The sequence below is a fragment of the Ambystoma mexicanum genome, chromosome 3p, assembly GCF_040938575.1.
Source record: "Ambystoma mexicanum isolate Mex_15411 chromosome 3p, UKY_AmexF1_1, whole genome shotgun sequence".
NCBI classification, from domain to species: Eukaryota; Metazoa; Chordata; class Amphibia; order Caudata; family Ambystomatidae; genus Ambystoma; species Ambystoma mexicanum.
In genome coordinates, this window is record NC_090925.1 from 697,731,405 (window position 1) to 697,751,232 (window position 19,828).

At 47.4% G+C, this 19,828-nt stretch overlaps 1 protein-coding gene across 3 annotated transcripts in view; it reads right to left on the reverse strand.

Moving 5' to 3' along the window:
• Positions 1–8,954, reverse strand: part of LOC138580732 (lateral signaling target protein 2 homolog) — a 407,454-nt gene extending 398,500 nt beyond the window's left edge. The window contains exon 1 of one of the 3 annotated variants that reach the window (XM_069651505.1): positions 8,685–8,954. In XM_069651505.1, coding sequence (XP_069507606.1) covers positions 8,685–8,726 — 42 coding nt within the window. In that variant the 5' untranslated portion in view covers positions 8,727–8,954. Of the gene's footprint in view, positions 1–8,676 lie in introns of all 3 variants that reach the window. The other 2 variants (XM_069651503.1, XM_069651504.1) reach the window with 2 other exon arrangements.
• Positions 8,955–19,828: the final 10,874 nt, after the last annotated feature.

Here is a 19,828-nt window from a genome sequence, read left to right on the forward strand (position 1 = left end):
AGGCAAGTTAAGTTGTGTTAAATGCTAGGTTATCATTTTATATGAGATTAGATCCATCACCGCAGAGCAACCGTTTCCATAAGCGCCCAAAGACATTTTGGGCACTACCACGTGATCAATGAGGAACGTAAAGACTTCCACAGGTGGTGGGGAGGGGCGGCAGAAGAAAACTGCGCCATCCTTGGAGCTACCGGAAACCGATCAGCGTGTAGAATGTGCGTGTCTATGAACAAAACCGCATGCTAAGAAGGAAACTACTACGACCGGTGTTTTGAAACCTGTTGTAACCCATAGGACTTGCTTTCCCCCGGCCCTTCGCTGGCCACTTGAATTGTAATCTTTCGTGTCTTTATGAACTCCGTGTGTTTACTTTGGTAACAGCTCTCTGACTCAGAAGTCAGATCATGAAGTGCTCTATTCTGCGGTCCCGACGGTTGGCGACGGAGCTCTGTCTCGGAGAGTGCACTCTGCACATTCAAACACACCAAGGATCTTGATGTGGGGAACTTTTGAAAGAGGGGCGGCCACAGATCCTGGGGACACAAAGTCCAGAGAGCACAGGATGCTGTCAAAGTGCCTTGGAGTTTCTAAAGCATCTCAGGCAGGCGTATGGTCATTTTGAGTCCCCCATTAGGGACTGCATGTACACAAGTGCCTTATGCAGCGCCAAGAAACCTGTCACTTTTCAAATGGTTGGTTTAATAAAACCTTTAATACAATCCATTAAATACTACGAGAAGACAATCTGCTAATACATAAAAACAATACTGTTACATAGAAAAGCAGCAACTGAAATAAATATGCAACAATACGAAGAACAAGCATAGTCAATACCAACAGTGTGGGCTATTGTGTAGGCATGGCACTGCCATAGTGGTATTAACTGGCCAATGATGGTAGCAGCTGCAAAATGGTGCGACTACCTGGGCATATAATAGCAGTGCCTGGCAAATGTCTAAAACATACACAAGCAAAAACAGTTGGATTTGGCAGTGCTTATTTTTAACAGAACATCATTGAAGGACATGCAATCAAGTGTGTGGAGGCTGACCTGTTAAGACATTATTATTACACTGTATTAATTTACAGCAGCAATTAAGTCATTAACTCAGAAGACTGCTTTGAAAAAACACAAGCTCTGCGTCATATGAAAACATCTACACTTTCAATCCTAGTAGGCCAGTTTACCGGGCCTCAGGCACGTTGGTCTACCATACTGTTTTTGCTATACTTTATATCCCCCCACTAGCAAACTGTTTTTCCAACGATGCTTCCAACACATCGGACAACCCCATCTAAACTCCTTAATTTTCAGAAGGGGTTTATTCGCTGATTGTATAGCCCACAATGTTTGACACACATTGTTCAGCCCCTATGCCAACCCTGTGTTAGCAACTGTATCACTTCTACAAGGCGTTTAGAACTCACCATGTGACATATTTCCAAACATTTGTGAGCATCCTGCTGGGGGTAAAATCAATTTTGTGCCCCGAGCACCATTTGTGAAAGTGTTGTTTTATTAAACACGTTTTCACCACTATGGCCGTAAAACATTGAATGGCCAAACTATCCAGGTCCCAGCAGATGTGAGCGTATCATCTTTAACCCTATCGGTCTCCATTAGCGAAACACAGGCCTTGCACAGGCTATTATCGCAATCCCCAGATTTTCTATTTGGTTTGAACAGCAAACACAATAATTAGTGACAGTCTCTGCTACAGTTTGGTTTTCGTCACCACGGTCCACTTTATCGGTTACAGACTGTAAACAAAAACAAAAGACACAGTTGTATCTATGGTTAGTTCTTACACCATACAAAATACAAACGTGTGCTTTGAAATATACCAACCGCATAGCAAACCGTCTGATAGTCGAGGCACTTAAACCCACGTTTTTCCCGCAGCCCCCGTGAAACTAGTTTACTCGCCATGGCCGCATGTGCCTGTATAGCCACAGATTCTTATCCACCTTCTTCAAAGCACGCGGCCACAAATGGTCGCCCAGACACCAAGCCCAGCGTCTGGTCCAGAACCACGTTGTCACCATCCCAGGTAGCCATTTCCAGATTAGCAGCTTTTATGGGCACATGCTCCTTAATGTTTTGAATGCAATCTCCAACAGACTGTCCCATAACTGTCGACAGTGAGACACAGATTACAAAGTATAGCCATGTTCTCGCAAAGCTCACCGGCCTCACAATCCGCCATCAAGTCCTGAGCAGCCTCCAACTCATCTTTCACTATAAGACAATAAAAGGTATAACTATCCTCGGAACCCTGAGGGCTTCCCCGAGGGTCCCCTTGTTGTAACTGTTCATAATGCTGTTTCCTAAATGTCGCACCTGATAGCCCATAGAAAGCTGAAAGAGCGCATGTGTGATCCATCCCTACCGCAAAAGCCTATATATCCAGGTTGTAAACCCCTGCCCCAACCGAGTCATAGCCTTAGAACCAGCCCAGACCTATTTGTAGCTCAATCATTTCATATCAGAGCTATATCCATCTATACTTGCTAACTCTCTAGCTGTGTCATTAAATTATAACATTATGATGTCATCTATACTATCTAAAAAATGTATATCCGCTTCCTATAACATTAAAGGCCAAACCCACTCTGGCGTCATCGCCGCGTCACTCTGAAAAACCTTAAGTTCACAGTCCCTGTCTTCAGAGGTCACTTCGCCCTCCATAGTCGACCAAGCAAGACCATCGCCGGCTGCTTCAAAGTTTACATAATTTTTATATTCACTTTACATCAAACTTATATAAATTATACATTTTATAACAAAGCTACATCAAAAAAAGTTGATATTTTTATGTAAAATGTATATTAAGTTTATATTAAAATCCAATCATAAGGAAGGCCGGACTAAGGCCGGAAGCAGGGGGCGTGCCCACCTGTCAAAATGTTTACTCTCGAGAAAAGGAGGCCCCATTAACTATTGGTGCACTGCAGGCACAAGCAGAGGCTGCTGGCATGCACATAACCACCAATGAGTCATCACTCTAGTTTCACCCAATCAATGTCAAGACTAATAACAAAGTTATAATAATCAAAAGCCAGTACCAATTAAATGTAGCTTTGTTGACCAGAAAGGCTCCTTCTAAAAAGGTTCAACAATCACTAGGGTGTTGACCTGCAAAGCACACTTCGTGTGGACAAAGTGACATGCTTAAAGAATATTTGACCCAGATAGGTCAGAGACTGTCCAGCACACTAACGACTGCAAAGTGGAACATACCTGCAGCCAATTCCCCACAAACTGCACAGGCTGGTCCATGTGCTATCCACCCATCCATGCAGACCAATATAAATTGTAAGAACAAAATGAGGTTAATAAAAAACGTTCACAAAGCTACAAATGCAATCTGTGGCTAAAATTATATAACCACAATGAAATAGAACAAAATTAAGGGCATCCGTCCACTAACGTGCATTAGAAAAATATGTGCCCATTACAATAAAACAGCTCCCCTGTCGCCCATCAGGCAATGTGCTGCAGAAGGCAAAGCTGCTCACATCATGAGCATATAGCAGCCCCAGTCCTGGATTTGTCATTTCATCCAGGTACTAAATGTTTTCACCCAACACGTGGCACCTTCAAATCAGAATCTGTGGGTCACGTGATGTTCAGCCAATAACACAAGCTAGTCATCTTCAAGGATGAAGGGGAAAAAAAACTTCAAAAGAACACTGTGCCCTAAAGGCATTATCACTTTTAAATAGGGTGTGACAAAATCAGGAGAGTGTAGAAGGCTGAGGTCAGAGTTAACGTCCCCTCGAATGCCACGTCACCTCCCCAGAGCTGGTTCTAGGATTTGCGAGGCTCTGTGTGGCAAATACATGAAGGCCTGTTCATTTGCACACATACATATAACGACATCAAAGAAAACAACCTCACAGGGAGCGATGCAAGTCTTTCATAGTCAAGGGGACCTTGAGAAGTTACACTAAAAAGTTGGCAAAAGGAGACACTTTGTGATCTATAATCTATGAATGGTCACGATTAACAATATTATATATGAAGCAATGCCATGAGGAAAACCTTTTTCAGAACCTCATATATCGAGGATTACCTGGTTGTAGTCCTTGTTTGACACAGGCGTGCTATGCTGCATGTATGATGTGAAGAAAATGTAAAGTACCGTAAAAAACAGACATGTTTTTGGCGCATCAAAAAGCATACATGAAAATAAAGCGGGCAATGTTTAACTTTTTTTGTGGTGACACATTTTAAGAGTCTTGAAAGAAGCTACATATTTGAATAGCCAACTGGAGCTTTGTGTGGACTTTCATAAGAAAACTGCAACCATCACAAACAATTATAATCATGCAAACCTTAAAACCTATTCGTTTTGTCTGAAGCAAACGGTTACTCCAATGACCCACCAGCTTCCTAATGTAATGTTCTGCTCATAACAAAACAGTTTTAGGCATTTAAATATTTGTGAGTCCCCAGTGGGACCTGCAGGGTCCATGAGTAGATGAGGGCGCGTGGAGAGGGGTTGTCTCCAACGCCTCGCACTAAATGCGATAGGAAGAAGGGCCTTGCATTGGGAAGCAGCCACACCAGGCTACATTCTTGAGGCCAGTTCAAGGTGTCAGGCTGTATCTGCTGCCTTTAGGGCCCTGTGGCCATGCCCTGGGCAACTGCAAAGAATACCCATGGCTAGTCCCGGCCCTGACTGTCTTCGAGACTAGCAAGATCTGGGTACCTACACAGGGGTTTTGTTAGATCTGGAAAAGATCTGGGGCTACGGTAATGTTGGGATTGTCGAGACTCGGGGATAGCTAGCCTTTTGGATGTAGCCCCTCAGCTTCTATCCAGGGCTACAACCAAAAGACCCAGGGCTATATCCTCTCAGACCCCCCCACCCCTAGCAACACCTCTGTGGCTACAACTTTAAAACAAGGATTTGGTCTTGAAATCAATGCTCCCCAGGCTTGGAGTATGCTATAGTCAAGGCACCTCAAGACTAAGAGGGTCAGCAAATTAGAGGCCACAAACCAATAAACGTCACAGGGCCGGAACCCACCAAAGTAGGTACATCTCCGAGTTAGAGGTTCCAAAACTAGAAGAGTCACATTACCAGTGTCCTTCACACTAGTATGGCTGCAGAGTCAAAGCCACTCACACTTTGAGGTTGTTAGTACAAGAACCACCCAGACAAAGCAGGCAAATCCCTCAATCCATTAACTAAATACTATTCCAGTCCGGTTTTTGCTTTGCATTGGGGGGTCGGGGTGGGGGTGTTAAAATCCTGTACTTGTAATGGAGAAATCCATGACTTCCATGTGCCACAGTGTTGAGGACCAAGTTCTGAAGAATTACTCCTACATATGCATTATCTATAGTGCATACAATTTGTGCATTCACTAAAGGACAACTTTGATAGCGTCTTCTCTTTTTTTGGAGGAAATAAACTGCTCACATGCAATAACACGTTGAAAAGCAGATTAACAAAGTTTGAGTGCTGCGATAGCTACGTGTATTTGTCACTTGTTGCAGAGATCCATGTTCACATGGCAAATCACAGTACCAACGTCCGGTAAGCTTGACTCACCCTTTCCTCTTTCTGAGGTTTGTTTGATATGATAGTTTATTTGTATAGCACCTATACACAATGGGTTTCAAAGTGCTTCAAGGCAAGGGAGGAAACACGGGAAAAATATAAACAGTGAACATTCTTACAAGTCCTTGAACAATAAGAATGTGAAATGTACTATTGTACTAGGCCTGGCGACATTTCAGATAGTGCAAGAGCTAAGACACAGATAAGGGAGGGAAAGGGAACAGACAGGAGTCTAACGTACTAGGCCTGACGACATTTCTGATAGAGCCGGAGGATTACAAGAGGAGTGGGTGAGGGGGGAGGAGAAGGAGGGAGAGGAACAAAACAAGCAAATATCGTACTAGGCCTGATGACATTTCAGATAGTGCTGTAGAGGAAGGGGGAAGAAGAGAAACGAGGGGGGGTGGGATACAAACAATGTAGCTATCATATTATGTCTGAGGACATCATATTATGTCCAAGGACAATTCTGATAGAGTTTAGCAAACACTGTCTGTTATGGTGAGTTTAAAAAAGAAAAAAGCCTTCCAGTTGAAACGGGATAGTAGAATAGCCGATTCCAGCTAAGCCACACATTCCACAGTGCCATCCAGTAGCTCTCCCTGGAATTTCGCCTCCAGTTCAGAAACAAATGAGCAATGCTTTGTGGGTATTCAAAGAAGTTCAAAAGCATGCTTTTTGCTCTAGAAAATATCGAGAAGGACCAAGGGGGTCATTTTGTAATGGGAGGAGTGAGAAACAAAAGCAGGGTACGTCTCGATATACTAAAGCCCATATTGGGGCACAGAGATTTTGGGGGCACAGAGCAGAATTAACCTTTTACACCGTCCTTTCCTCTTCCATCTTCAAAGTACAATTCATTTTAAGCCAGAGGCAGGATCAAAACGAATGGTTTCCTCAAGCATCCGCCTCCAATTAGCACCTGCTGCAGGCGATTTCCATAGGATGCCTTTGTAAATGCCACCCGCAAAGCGTAATTTGTGGCGTTCACTTTTTTTAAGTAAAATGGAGTGGGAACCCCAAGCGTAAAGGCAATTTCGCCTGGTTTTACTCTTCACTTTTAAACTCTGTTTTGTGAAAATAGAATAAGAGATTTGAGCCAAGTCCCACATAGAAATTATACCTGTAAAGAATATTGAACATATTTTTGTTTGTTTGTTTTATTTGCTTATATAGCGCACCTAACCCAGGGGTAACTGGGCGCATTTTTTGGATACATGGTTACAGTATACATAATATGAAACAATATACAACAGGGTACATAGAAACGAATAGTTGTTGACTTTAAACAACCGACACATCTAGAATTATAACGCTATGCATTTAACCTATGGTAAAAAAAACAAAAAAAATAATGTAACAACTTAAATGGAAGTTAGTACAATGGCAGGGATTGACGACTTTTGGAAATTAGCTTTGTGTTCCAGAACTTGGTGTCAGCAGCTCCCCCGCCATCCTAAACGCCCCTCTTTAAATTGTTCTGCCACCCCATATAACCTGGAGCTGCACAGTACTTCTGCCCAGTGCCCATCAGCCCCTTTGTGCCTATTGCTTTAATCAAAAGTGTCCTGTACCCATGCTAGAGCACAGGTACCCTCACATTGGACTGCTAAAGCATCAACTCACCTTCCTTTCACCACACATACACCGTCCTTAACTCTGCCACTAGTTTATTATTCTGATTCCAGCACAGATGAAAGTGGGGTCAGAGCAAGGGGACTTCAAGGGACTTCCCATGCTTATTTTGGACGCAGCCAGTGCAGCATATCAAATTATGGGTTGCAAGGGAAAGAAGTAGCAAGGGAAAGAAGTAGGGCGGAGCTGGGGGCTGTGAATAGAGGTGCTTTGATTGCCTACATTATTTTAGTTCGGAATAGGTGTCAAATTGGCCTGTGTGGCGGGTCCAAACAGCCGTGTGGCCACTTCAGCACTTGCCAAACAGATGTGCACACGCACACTCTTCATTAGGCGACTCTGGGGGGCAGTGTTGCAGAAAGGGCCGCATTCAAAATGCGGCTCTTTATGACACAATAACCTGGCGTTGCAACCCTTCTTATATACTGGTTGTGCACGCAGATATAAACTTTAGAAACGACGCGATGAGGCGAGAGCTCGGGCCCCGACAGAGGTGGTCCAGAGAATCTCTACTCCTCTTTACCCTACCCCCCCCCCCTGCGTTTCTCCTGGGATCTCCCTCACCACAGCTCTCTCCACTTTCCAGCTATCCCCCAGTCGATTGACTAGGCCCACCCATCTCCTGAGTAATACCAGCCTCCTAACAACACTATCTCATTTGGTCTCTGCCCACATTTCTGACATGCATGCCTCTCCATAAATCCCTCAACCCCTCCATGTTTCTCACTTGTTTTCCTGCCCCTCTACAGACCGTGCGGGTCCCTTCGCACCATCCACTCAGCTTTAATCTCCCAAGGCACCCCTCTCCCTGCCCTCATATTGGGTCATTATAGCCCCTTACCAATTTCTTCGGAGCCCCCTCCCCATCAATCATACGACGTCACTCCTCCAGCAAGGGTTCCCTTCCCTCACAGATTCTCACCCACTACCCACCGAGGACTCCTAACTCCTGCGCAGGTAGATGTACCCTTCCCCCTCCCCCATCTATTTCCCCAGGTTTTCCAATCATCTCCTTAATCCCCAGATCTCCCTGCTCCCCAGGTTCATGATCCCTTCTCCAGGCCCTCCTCTCTGCCTGCCCTCCTCTGAATCAATCACCCCTAGGTTTTCTCCTCTCGATCTCTAGGCACAGGAGCCCCCAGCCAGCCTGCCCCAACCAACAGCGGCACCGGTCAGAACTGTGTTTGTTTTGTAAAATAAATACACATGTCCTGCCGTGAGCCTCCCAATAAGTCAGCGACTATATTCGGTTGCACTTGTAAACAGTTTTCTACCTTAAGACTATATGTTAATGTCATGTGGCCCTAACTACAACGTGTTACCATAACAGTTATACTTAAAATTAGTCCTGGACATCCAGCCGGTTCGTCCCACGTAAGCACACTTATACCAGCCCACCACATGTCAGAGGCGTGATGTCACCCTATGTCCACCGCTGCCCGGTTTCTCCACTCCGGCTTCCGCTCACCTCCTTACCTTGGGTCTGTTCAGCCACTTCCTCACTATAGCGGGCAGCATGTCCCACCACAGCCCTCCCCGGCAGGCTCCACTTTCTACGGTCCCGACTCAGCGACGTCACGATGTCCGGACGCTCCTCGAATGAACCGTTTCGCTCGCACCCAATTCTGTCGTCGGTCTTTCCGTCTCTTCCTCAAACTGTCCCAATTCCCCCGTTTCCGTCTCCCCTCGTCCCCTGTGTTCTCCTGAAAGTTGTTCCTGGTTTTCGCTTCTCCCCGCCCCGAAAACTTTAAACCACGCCTTAGATTTGCAGCCAAACTCACGGGACACGCTCACCGATCGCAGCTCCAACTGTCCTTGGCAGGTGGGCGTAGCTCTCATCGTCCTGTTTATTTTGTTTACATTTTGCCACTCGTAATAATGGCGCATTACCAATAAAAAGCAAAAGCGCAAACAAACAACCCATATAACTGAGGAATTGCTCATAGATGCCCGACTGTAGACACATGAGAGTTCTGCACTCGCTCACCCACCCGTCGAGACACACACCCAATCTCCAAGACACTCACCAAACCCCAATGGCTAATCCCCCGTCTGCACTAACGTGAGTGGGGGGGGGGGGGGTTAGATTCTATTAGGAGACAGGGGGCGAGTATTATGCATTATAACTTGTGTACTTTCCACCAGCAGCAAAGATGAAAAATGGTAACAAAACACCAGAACATTTTTAAAAACCCCAGTATTATCATGAACAGAAATTTCTTAAAACATAAGAACCCAACCTAAGATCAAGATGGCAGACCTGGGGTGATAGCCAATCAGCCCCCCCCCCCATAAAGGTCCATAACACTAGTACATCATCTGCTTCTGAAGCTGCAAGAGGAAAGCAAATATTGAAATTGCACCCCAAAACAGGAGCTCCATTCAGTCAGAAATGGAACTCCACCGAAACTCTGCAGTCTCTCCTGTGCACTCGTGAAGAACCACCTCCTTCTTGAACTCAAACGACTGCTGGAGAAAAGAACACAGTATAAATATTGGGGGAGGGAGGGATAATACTTGTCTCTGTGTCTCTTAATAGTATCTAAACCCCCACTCACGTTAGTGCGGGGGATTAGTCATTCTATGTCGAGACTGGAGGCTTCCTATTATGCACCTTTAAAGCTCTTGCAACACCATATTTAAACGTGGACTCATTTGACCAATCAGCTGCATGCAGGATATCCTCCAGCCTGCCGTCAAGCAAGACTAACTTAGAGGCCATAGTTCCCCTAGCGGAATGAGCTCCAAAAATGGACATGTCTACCCCAGCATCCCGCATAAACCAACGCACCCAGCGAGCTAAGGTGGCAGAGGAAACTGCAGCAAAGGGTTTCCTGTAGGAGATAAGCAACTGAGAGGAGGAAGGAGTCCGCAACACACTAGTAACTCGGATATATATTTGCAAACAATGAACCACACACAGTTTCTGATCCTCTGGAAAAAAAGGATAAGAAATTGAGGTAGATAAACACGTTGGACCTCATTATGAGTTTCCAGGTACAGAAACAAGTGTGCCGGTAAGCTCAGCGGTACCCTTGTGTCCAGATCGTCTGACCCTGCCAGGCGCAGCAGCCGCGGTAGGCAGACCCGTCACGGAAGCACCGGCACTGTTAGCAACCGTGCCGGTGCATCCGTGTCCCCACTCCAATGGGGCTCTATGGGAATGGGGACTTACATTTTACCAGCACCTGACTTCCCAGGCCGCCAGAATTGTAATCTCCCGTTGGCACTGGGAAGTTAGGTGCCGCTAAAACATTATGAGTCCGACGGCAACCCGCCGGTAGCAAAGGCAGTGTTATGGCTGGACTCGTAATGAGGCCTGTTGTCCTGCCTGAGATAAAGAGTCACCCCTTCTGGGGAAAAAACCTTGTTATCCACATCCAATGCTTTAACATCCTTTCTAATGGAAACCAGGCAAAACAACATAGTTAACTTTGCAGATAGCTGAAGCGAAAGATTGTCATGAACTGGCCATGATTGGAACAAGCCAAAGACCACATTCACATCCCACAAAACAGAATACTTAGCCTTAGGAGGGATCTGAATCCAGGTGGACCGCAAGGCCATTTTTAATAAAAAATGTTGACCCACTGGTTCTACCTCCTTTGACCAAAATATGCCATGCTCAGATGGCAAAAAAAAGTTATTGATTGTGCCCTCCTTAAAAGGAGATACCAGGAAGTTAACTACCTACTGGAGCAGCAGAAACAGAATCGGAAACCCACACATGAATGGGAAACCTGAGTGGATCTACTCCAAGAGTCCATGATGACCTCAGAAGCGTCTTCCGAAAGGCCTGGGAGCACCCAGGACTTACGGAAATCTTCCATGCCATAAACTGCAGCTGCCCCTGAACACCAACTCGTGACAGCCACCCCCGGGTCTGTGATTATTAGAGGGAAGGATGGAAGGAGCTTGCGAATATCCACTGCAAGCTCCAGAAGGGTCAGAAACCCTATTTGGGTTGGCCAAAGTGGGGTCAATAGGACCAATGACTCTGCTTCCCTGGGCAGTTTGAGTAGAACTCTCGGAATGAGCAAGAACAGACTAAAGGCGTATCCCTGCAGGAGACTCCAGTCCTGAAGGAAGGCGTCTATTGCCACAGCGTCTGGATCTGTACGACAGCTGAAGAAACGAGGGACCTGGCAGTTGAAGAGAGAGGCAAACAGATCAGTGAGGAATGGACCCCAAACCTGCCAAAGGAGGGCAAGCACCTAGCCGTTGAGCTTCCAATCGCTACCGTTCCGGAGGAATCTGGAATTCCAATCCGCCACAGTGTTGGAGTGATCCAGGAGATATTCAGCTTGCAACATAATCCGGCGATTGAGGCAGAAGTGCCAAAAATCCTGCGCTATGTCTGATAGCCCTTTGGATTGAGTGCCCTCCAACTTGTGTATGTAACAGACAGCTGACATATTGTCCATCCTCAGAAGGATGCAACAATTCATCTTGTCCTTGGCGAAACTCTTCACTGTAAAGAACCCTGCCAAGAGTTCGAGGTAATTGATAGGGAGAGATTGCTCTAGGGCGGACCACTTTCCTCCTTATTCCCCATCCGGATAGAATTGCATCCGATTCCAACACCATACCTGGAGCGAACCCAAATATAGCTTGCCTGTTCTTTGCTTGCATGGGCTGTAGCCACCAACGAAGCTCGACCATTGCGTCTGGAGACAGTTGCACCACCTGGGAATAAAGGGCCCCTGACTGAAGATGCTGAGTCTTCAGCCTTTGAAGAACCCAGTAATGCATCAGAGCCAGAAAGATGGCCCGAATGGATGCCGATAGCATACCTATGACCCTGGCAAGAAGTCAAAGTGACAGCCTTGATCTGGGATAGGATTCCCTGCATCCTTTTCTGGGGAAGCCAGAAATGGCACAGCTGAGGAGCTGAGGATCTAAAATGAAACCCAGAAACTGCACACATTGGGCCTCATTACGAGGTCGGTGTTAACCCGCCAATGCGACTGGCATCCCGGGAAGTCAAGCGCGGGAAAATGTAAGTCCCCATTCCCATGGAGTCCCATAGAAGTCCATGGGAATGGGGACTCAGAAGCACTGGCACCGTTGCTGACGGTGCAAGTGCTTCCATGGCAACTCCAGGCATGCCCCGGCAGGTAGACTGGTAGTGTGGTGGTCCGGAAACAAGGGTGCCGGTAACCTTAACGGCACCCTTTTTTTTAACAATTAGTATTAGTTTTTACAACAACCAATCAATAAAAACAAACCCAACAGTGCATGTCATATAACTTCAAGCATCATGTACAATATGGTAAAACGTCCACTGCCTCCCCATTACCCTCCACCTTAATTCAAGCCTACTCTACTTCGCCCTCTGCCGTTGTTTCCTCTAGGGGTACCTCCCCCTCTGTATTCCCGGAGGAATCGTGTTCACTTAGGCAGGCCTGGGTGGACCCAGAGAGTTTGGCCACTAAGCGTCTCCAGGCTATCAGAGTTTCTGCTTCCTCATCCCCCCCTCTATTGGCCGCTTCATTCCATACCACCGTTTCCGCTTCTGCCCATTTCTGAAAATCGTGCCACCAGATCGTGTGGTTGTAGGCTCGCTCCCTGTCCCTAACTTCCACCCCTCTCCCACACCCCCAACAAAACTCCCCCTGCCCACCATCCCTAACCCCAACTGTTGCCCTCCTTCCCCCCTTCCAAACTCCTATTAACACCCCATTAAACTCCCCAACTCAATCCCCCCGCCCACCCTCAGCTGATGCCCAGCTCCATCCCTGGATCTCAGGCTATCCTGCATCTAGTCCTACCCGCAGAACACAGCGGGGGGACACCACCCTACTGGTGCCCTAACTCAACTAACGACTGGGGTAAGAACACGCCGTCACCGCTTCTTCCGCATTAATGTTACAATTTACTACGCACACTTATTTCTGACACCCACTCGTGCATTACGTTTCTCATATTCCAGTTCTGGTGTCACCCCATCGCGCGCACCAGCTGTCAATATCTACTTTCTCCTATATATGCCCAGTGGGCCCATTTGGGTGTCTATACAACCATATGACCAGGTCAATATTGGAACCGCTAACTTAACCTCAGTCCGAGAACAAACAATAGGTAGCCGGTTCACTTATCATTCTGGTCATGATCACCTGCATCAGCCAGGCAACCCTGTGTGTCCAACCAATTTGCCGCCTCCACAGGTGTCTCAAAGAAGAACGGTTTTCCTTTATGTAAGACTTTTAGTTTCGCCAGATACAGTAGCATGTATTTAAATCCAGATTCCCACAGCCGTTTCTTGACAACCACATAGTGTAGTCGCTGCCTTTGTACCAGCATGGTGTAGTCTGGGTACGCTGTAACTGTCGCTGACGCTCTGCTTATCGTTCCACCCTTGCGGAAATATTCTAAGACCTTTTCTCTATCTTTATAGTTCAGAATCTTAGCAATGATCGCTCGGGGAGGGGCTCCTGGTTGGGGCCTTCTAAGCAGAGCCCTGTGTGCCCTCTCGACCGTGAACCCTTGGGTGAGCGCACCTGCTCCAATCTCCTGTATCAACATGTTTTCCACGTAGTTTGTAGGGTCCATGCCTTTCTCTCCCTCCGGCAGGCCCACCACTCGTATGTTGTTGCGTCATGCTCACCCTTCCGCCTCCTCTGCTCGGCTTTCCAGGTTACACACCTGTTGCTGTAATATATGCACCTTCTTGGCATTGGCTGTGCTGACCTCCGTGTTGTTTTTCACCCTGCTTTGCAGGCCACTGGTGTCCTTACATCCTGTTTTAAGAGGTTCACATCTACGCTGACCGCATCAATTTTAATTTACGGTGCAGATTTCAGCTCTGCCATGGCAGTGTCGATCTTGCTCCCCCATGAGGATTTCAGCTTTGCTATGGCCTCTAGGATGTGATGGTCATCTCGTGGTGGGGCGATCGTCCCCCGAGTGTCTCCTTTTGCGGGTGCAGACGCCTCCGGTGACTGTGACGGTTTGGTAAAGATGTCCATCGTAGGTTGTTTACCTTTGACCTTGCTGTTTTTGGACACCATTTCCTTTGCCACCTCACTTGACTTCTCAGCATTATGCTAGTCTCTCGCGTCTCAGGTTCCCATCTGCTGCTCGGTCGGGAAACTCCTTAACAGACGATATATCTGTCTGACAATTAGGAATGTCCTTCAGCCTCCCTGTGACTGACTGGTGGAGGGTTGGCGAACCATGTGCTCTCCTCTCGTAGTGTCGCAGCTTTAGGATACATGCTCTAGCATTTTGCCTCATGAGGAGTGCAATGGGCCGCTGAAGTGGTTGTTCGCTCTGGTAGGGCCCTAGTCATGCGCACAATCAGACTATTCACTGGCCGCAGTATCCGTCCCTCGTTTTTTGGCTGGTCTCAGTCCTTTTGATCTTGGCTTTTGCGCATAATCCCACGTATCTCCATACCTGCCCTTAGCATCAGCATCCGGCTGTCATGGTCAGCAAGGTTCAGCTTCCGCATTGGTGCCTTGCAGTGTTCTCGGGGTCTTATTGTTCCACTGTGCGTCCTGGACCTTAGATCATACTTTGAGTTCCGCCCTGTGCGTCTGCGTGTAGGGCAGTATAGTTACTGTAGCTTCTCAACAGTGGGTACAGTATAGAGTCCTGCAGTGGGGGTGGGCGAATAATCCGAGGTGCACTATTTCCGCGATATGCCAGAAAGCTCCCCACTTTCCTAGTCCATCTCACTACTGCTTCAGTTGACCACATGCAACCTCATGATGGTTACAGGCACTGCCTATTGTCCATGTGCTCCTTCTTTGACTTTAACACTTCTCCTTGTCCTGTTGTTGCACACGCTACAGTGCCTGTCCTTTGTACTCCTTGTGGTAGACAGAGCAACTCTTCCTGTACCTGGATCATGCACTAGTGTCTCCCCTTTCCTTTATGCACACTTGCCGATTATCTGGGTACAACCCTGCTTCATCATTTCTGTACCTCATTGACTATTGTTCCCTTGTGGCCTGTCCAGGTGCCTTGTCTTTCTGACCTGGTGGGGCTGTGCGCACCTTGGCGGCTCTGCACCCTTTCACAGTTCTGTCCCTTCCCCGTACAATGGGGGCTACTCAGTGTCTGGCAATCCACTTATCAATCAATCTGCTGCACGTCTACCGCACAGCAGGCAAGCACTGTTCTTTCTGATCACTGTTGCCGCCCGCACTTCATCTGAGATCTACTTTTCAGTTCATTTCTTGGCACTTTTCAGTTTGTTTCTTGGCAGTGATCCGCCTCTCTGCGGGGCCCGCTGTTCCATATGGCAGCTAGTTGCGTACACTCTGAAAACTGCGGACTGCCTGCCCTTTGCCCTTGTCTTCACAACAGCTCTACGGGCATATGTGCGCTATGGTTCTTCGGTGCCTTCCTTCCACTGCGGCATCCTTTTCTTTTCTTCCCTCGGCGAGTGGTGCCATCCTTGCATCTCGCCTTAACTCTGTGCGGTGTAGCGCTTATCGGGCCCAATTAGTGCAGTGACCCCAAACACATCACCCGCCCCCTTCTATCAACCTTGTGCTTCGTCTCACTGGAGCGCTGTCTGCCGCGTGCAACACTGTAACTTTGCGGCGTGTGTGCCTCGGAGAACCACCAAAGGCACTGTAATCCTCATTGTGGATACAATGTATTCACCCCCGCTAGTTGTATCTGAGCCTCCAGGGCCATTCCACAGCCACCGTCCTTGTCACGATCACTGTTCACATAGAATCCTTTGTCCGAATGCGTCTGCCATTTTGTTTATTTTTCCAGGAGACCGAGCCTTTCCTTTACAGTTCCACAGCGATAGTTTAATTCAGCAGTTCAGCTCCTTGGGCGCTCAACATATTCCCCATGCATTCCGCTTGCTGCAAGTCCTTTTATATTTTATGTCCATAGCCTCATTCCTTCATGAGCTTAAGAATCACTTCTCGGATCTGCAGGAGCTCACGGAAAGAGCAGCCTATTCCATGGCTGTTAAGCCACACCCCCTCCCTTAACGGCACCCTTGTTTCTAGACTGCTACACTTGTAACGAGGCCCATTGTTACATGTGTAGGCCCAGGCACGCTGACCGACTTTTCCTGATTGATTACAAACCTTGGATCCTGAAGAAGGGACACAGTTAACTGAAGTTGAGCGAGAAGTAGACTCTCCTCGTGTGCCAGAACAAGCATGTCGTCCACATAAATAATTACTCTTATCCTCCTGGACCACAGAAAGGCCATCACCGGTCTCAGCAGCTCAGTGAAGCACCAAGGGACTGAGGAGAGGACGAACAGGAGCGACGCAAACTGCCAAAACCGATCTCGCCACTGAAACTGCAGATGCTGCTGATGCGGGAGAAAAACTGGGACCACCAAATACGCATCCTTCAAGTCGATCTTGCCCATATAATCCCCTTGCAAGAGGGAATCCCTCAGCAGATGAATCCCTTCCACCTTGAAGTGGCGAAAGAATTGAGGGCTGTGAGGTTGATCACTGGTCTGAATCCCCCATCCGGTTTGCACACCAAAAAGATGAACCTGAGAAAGGGGGAATCGGTCATCGTTGCGGGCACCACCGCCCCCTTCTAAATGAGATTGGGCACCTCGGCATCTACGCAAGCTTTCCTCTACCGACTGAACACCAGCGGACCAGGATGCACCACCTGAAAGGGGGGACTGTGAAACTCTAAGTGGAACCCCAGCACTGTCTTCAGCACCCAAGCGTCTGCTGTGAGGTGGACCCAATTGTGAACAAAACACGCTAACATCCCCCTAAACTCTCCCTGGGAAGAAACATTTAAATGAAGAATGCTCACCTGAAGCGACCCGTGCTCGCCCTGCTCCCCTGTAGGGACGGGCTCTCCACTACACCCATCACTGTGGGAAGAAGGCGTTTCCACCGCCTCGGGAGCTGAATCTGGAGCACCCTCCTCTAAGCACAAACTGTACGGGACAGGAAGAGCCCTGGAACAGACAGCCAGAAGAGCGGGCTCTACTTCTTCCGGCCTTGGCAAAAACATCCGGGTGTGGGCTTTTTTGATGTTAGATTGCGATTTATCCAAAGCCCTGAATGTGTGCACGAATGAAGAGAGCTCCTTAACAAATCTCTGTCCAAAGAGCAACCCCTGGGCCTTAGGCCCCGCCTCTGCTGGAGCCATGTCAGCCAATTTGGGATTGAAGCACATTAATAAAGCTTTACGCTGCTCCGATGACAGAGCAGAGTTGGCATTGTCGAGCAGGCACAGAGAATGCTGGATCCAGCCCCTGAGAACATTGACATCAGGTGGGGTGTCATACACTGCGCTCTCCTCGAAAATATTGAAAACCTTGGCCAGGGGTCCCAACACATCTAATAGCTTGTCCTGGCTGGACCTCAGGGCTTTGTCTATTCCATTCCTAGGGTCTTTACCCCTTTTTGACAGGAAAACTACCATTGAATGTTCGATCTCAGGGGTCACTGCCACCTTATCAGCGAGAGAAGGGCGAGGGCCCTCTGCCCTTAGCTTATTGCGCGCCAACTTCCCCATGGGTTACACACCCAATGCTGCATAAAGGAGAACAGTGCCTCTGATGGCCTTCACTCAGCCGAACGAGGATGTTGAATGTTATCAGGATAAACATATGGCTCCCCAAACATGTTTCAGAGCACCCTTTTCCCTTACTGGGCCACCTCCTTCACCTTCTTCCTCTTAGGAGGGGAATTCGAATCCTCGGAAGAGGAGGATTTGGAGGAATAAGCCACCGGGGAACCTTTATCACTGTCCCTTCCTCTTTTTCTTGACAGGGACCCCTTTTCCACATGTTTAGTCTTATGGGAACACTTGCAAAGTCTAGAACCCTCTGATGGCCCCTCAGACGGACCTGCATGACCTTTCCTAAGCGATCAAAAGCACCAGCTAACGTATTATTAAGATCCCATATTGCATTACTCACTGTATCCTGGACCACTCTTTGAAGGTGTATATCACCCCCTTCCAGCCTGCCTGAAGCCCCCTGCTTAGATGGGACCTCATTCCCCTCTGAGGAACTGCGTTGGCTAATAATGATACCTCCTTCATTTAACCCTGCAACAGCTATTCCCCTCTAGCAGTTGTCATGGTTTGCTTCAAAGCCACTTATAATATGACTGGGTATGAGAGGAAAACATAATGAGATATTCCTAAAAGCAGCTTGAACTTCGAGCAGAGGTTATTGCTCACCGTAGCAGCTTGGAAAGTGCCATACAGATGAAGGCTGAGCAGGCCACAACAATAAATTCCCCAAAGGAACTTATATGCGTTGACCAGCCGAGCAGGCTTTTGTCCGACAAGTGGGAACAAACAATGTTGAAGAAACGAAACAAAGTATCTTTAAACAATGCCCACGGTGAATGCGCAGCATTACTCTGAGAAGAAAAGGACTGCAAGATGGCGCACTCGCGCCCATGACGTGCTCTGACTTGAGCCCTTCCCTTAGGGCTCACGGAAGTAGAAACAGTGTTGCGCAACCCGCCAAACACAGGGCTGGAGCATGTAAGACAGAGAACGAGACCCGGGAGGCTGAAAAAAGCATGAAAACAAAACAGAGACAGAGCTCCGAGAGCCGAGAAGCTTCCCAGGCCCACTCAAACCAACGAAACCCTTGCTCAAAACCGTCACGGAGCGAGGGAAACAACGGAGCGACAACGGTGCCGAAAAAAAGAAATTACACTGCACACATGCACAGCCAAGTACACAGGCAACACTGCCTGCTATAAACGTACTAATGCAAATATATTGCACATGCAAACATTACAGTCTTAAAATAACAATACAAAGCTCGACAGTAGAAAAGGAACACTTATCTGCTGGTCGAGCAGCAACGAAGAGGATGATGGACTAGTGTTATGGACTGTTATAGCGGGGTAAGATCCTGATTGGCTATCAGGCCAGGTCTGCCATCTTAGGTAAGAAATTTTTGTTCATGATAATACTGGGGTTTATTATTTTTTGAATTGTGTTATGTTAACATTTTTCATCTTTTCTGCTGGTTGAAAGTAAAGAAGTCATAATGCATAATAGGAAGCCTCCGGTCTCAACATAGAATCAGATATTCAACCAATATAAGAACACATTCACAGACCCCTAAAACACACACACATTCTGAGATTCTCTTCAGCCCCTCACCAAATCAGCCAACCTCTGAGTGTTAAGTGGTTATCTTATGTTATGTTATCCATGTTGTTACCCTGCCAGGGTGTTGGCAGACTTTAGTTTGTGGAAAGGAAGTGGAGGGGTGGGGAGGTGGTTATAGGAAAGGAAAATTGGACAAAAGAATGACCAAAATCAGAGGGGAAAAACAATAGGGATAAGTGTGAGGGGATATGGTTGTCAAAGTAGGGATGTGTGTTTCTCAAATGTGATGTTATTGGTAAGCATGAGCAGAGGACTCAGGATAGTACAGCTCGGTTTAGAGCAGAGTTTTATTGTGATTGCAATAAATAGACCTGATGAAGCATGGAGCTAGATGTAGTTAGATGTTGAGTGGTTGTGGGGAGGCACTGTTGCGCACAAAACAAAATTGACGTTCTGCTTTAGTTCTCCAGTGACCTGGTGACCACGACAGCCTTTATCTGCTTCTGATCTGTGTCCATTAGCTGTCCATATAACGATTCTGTTCCCGGAAAGTGTGGGCACTAACCTACGCTGCTCGTAAG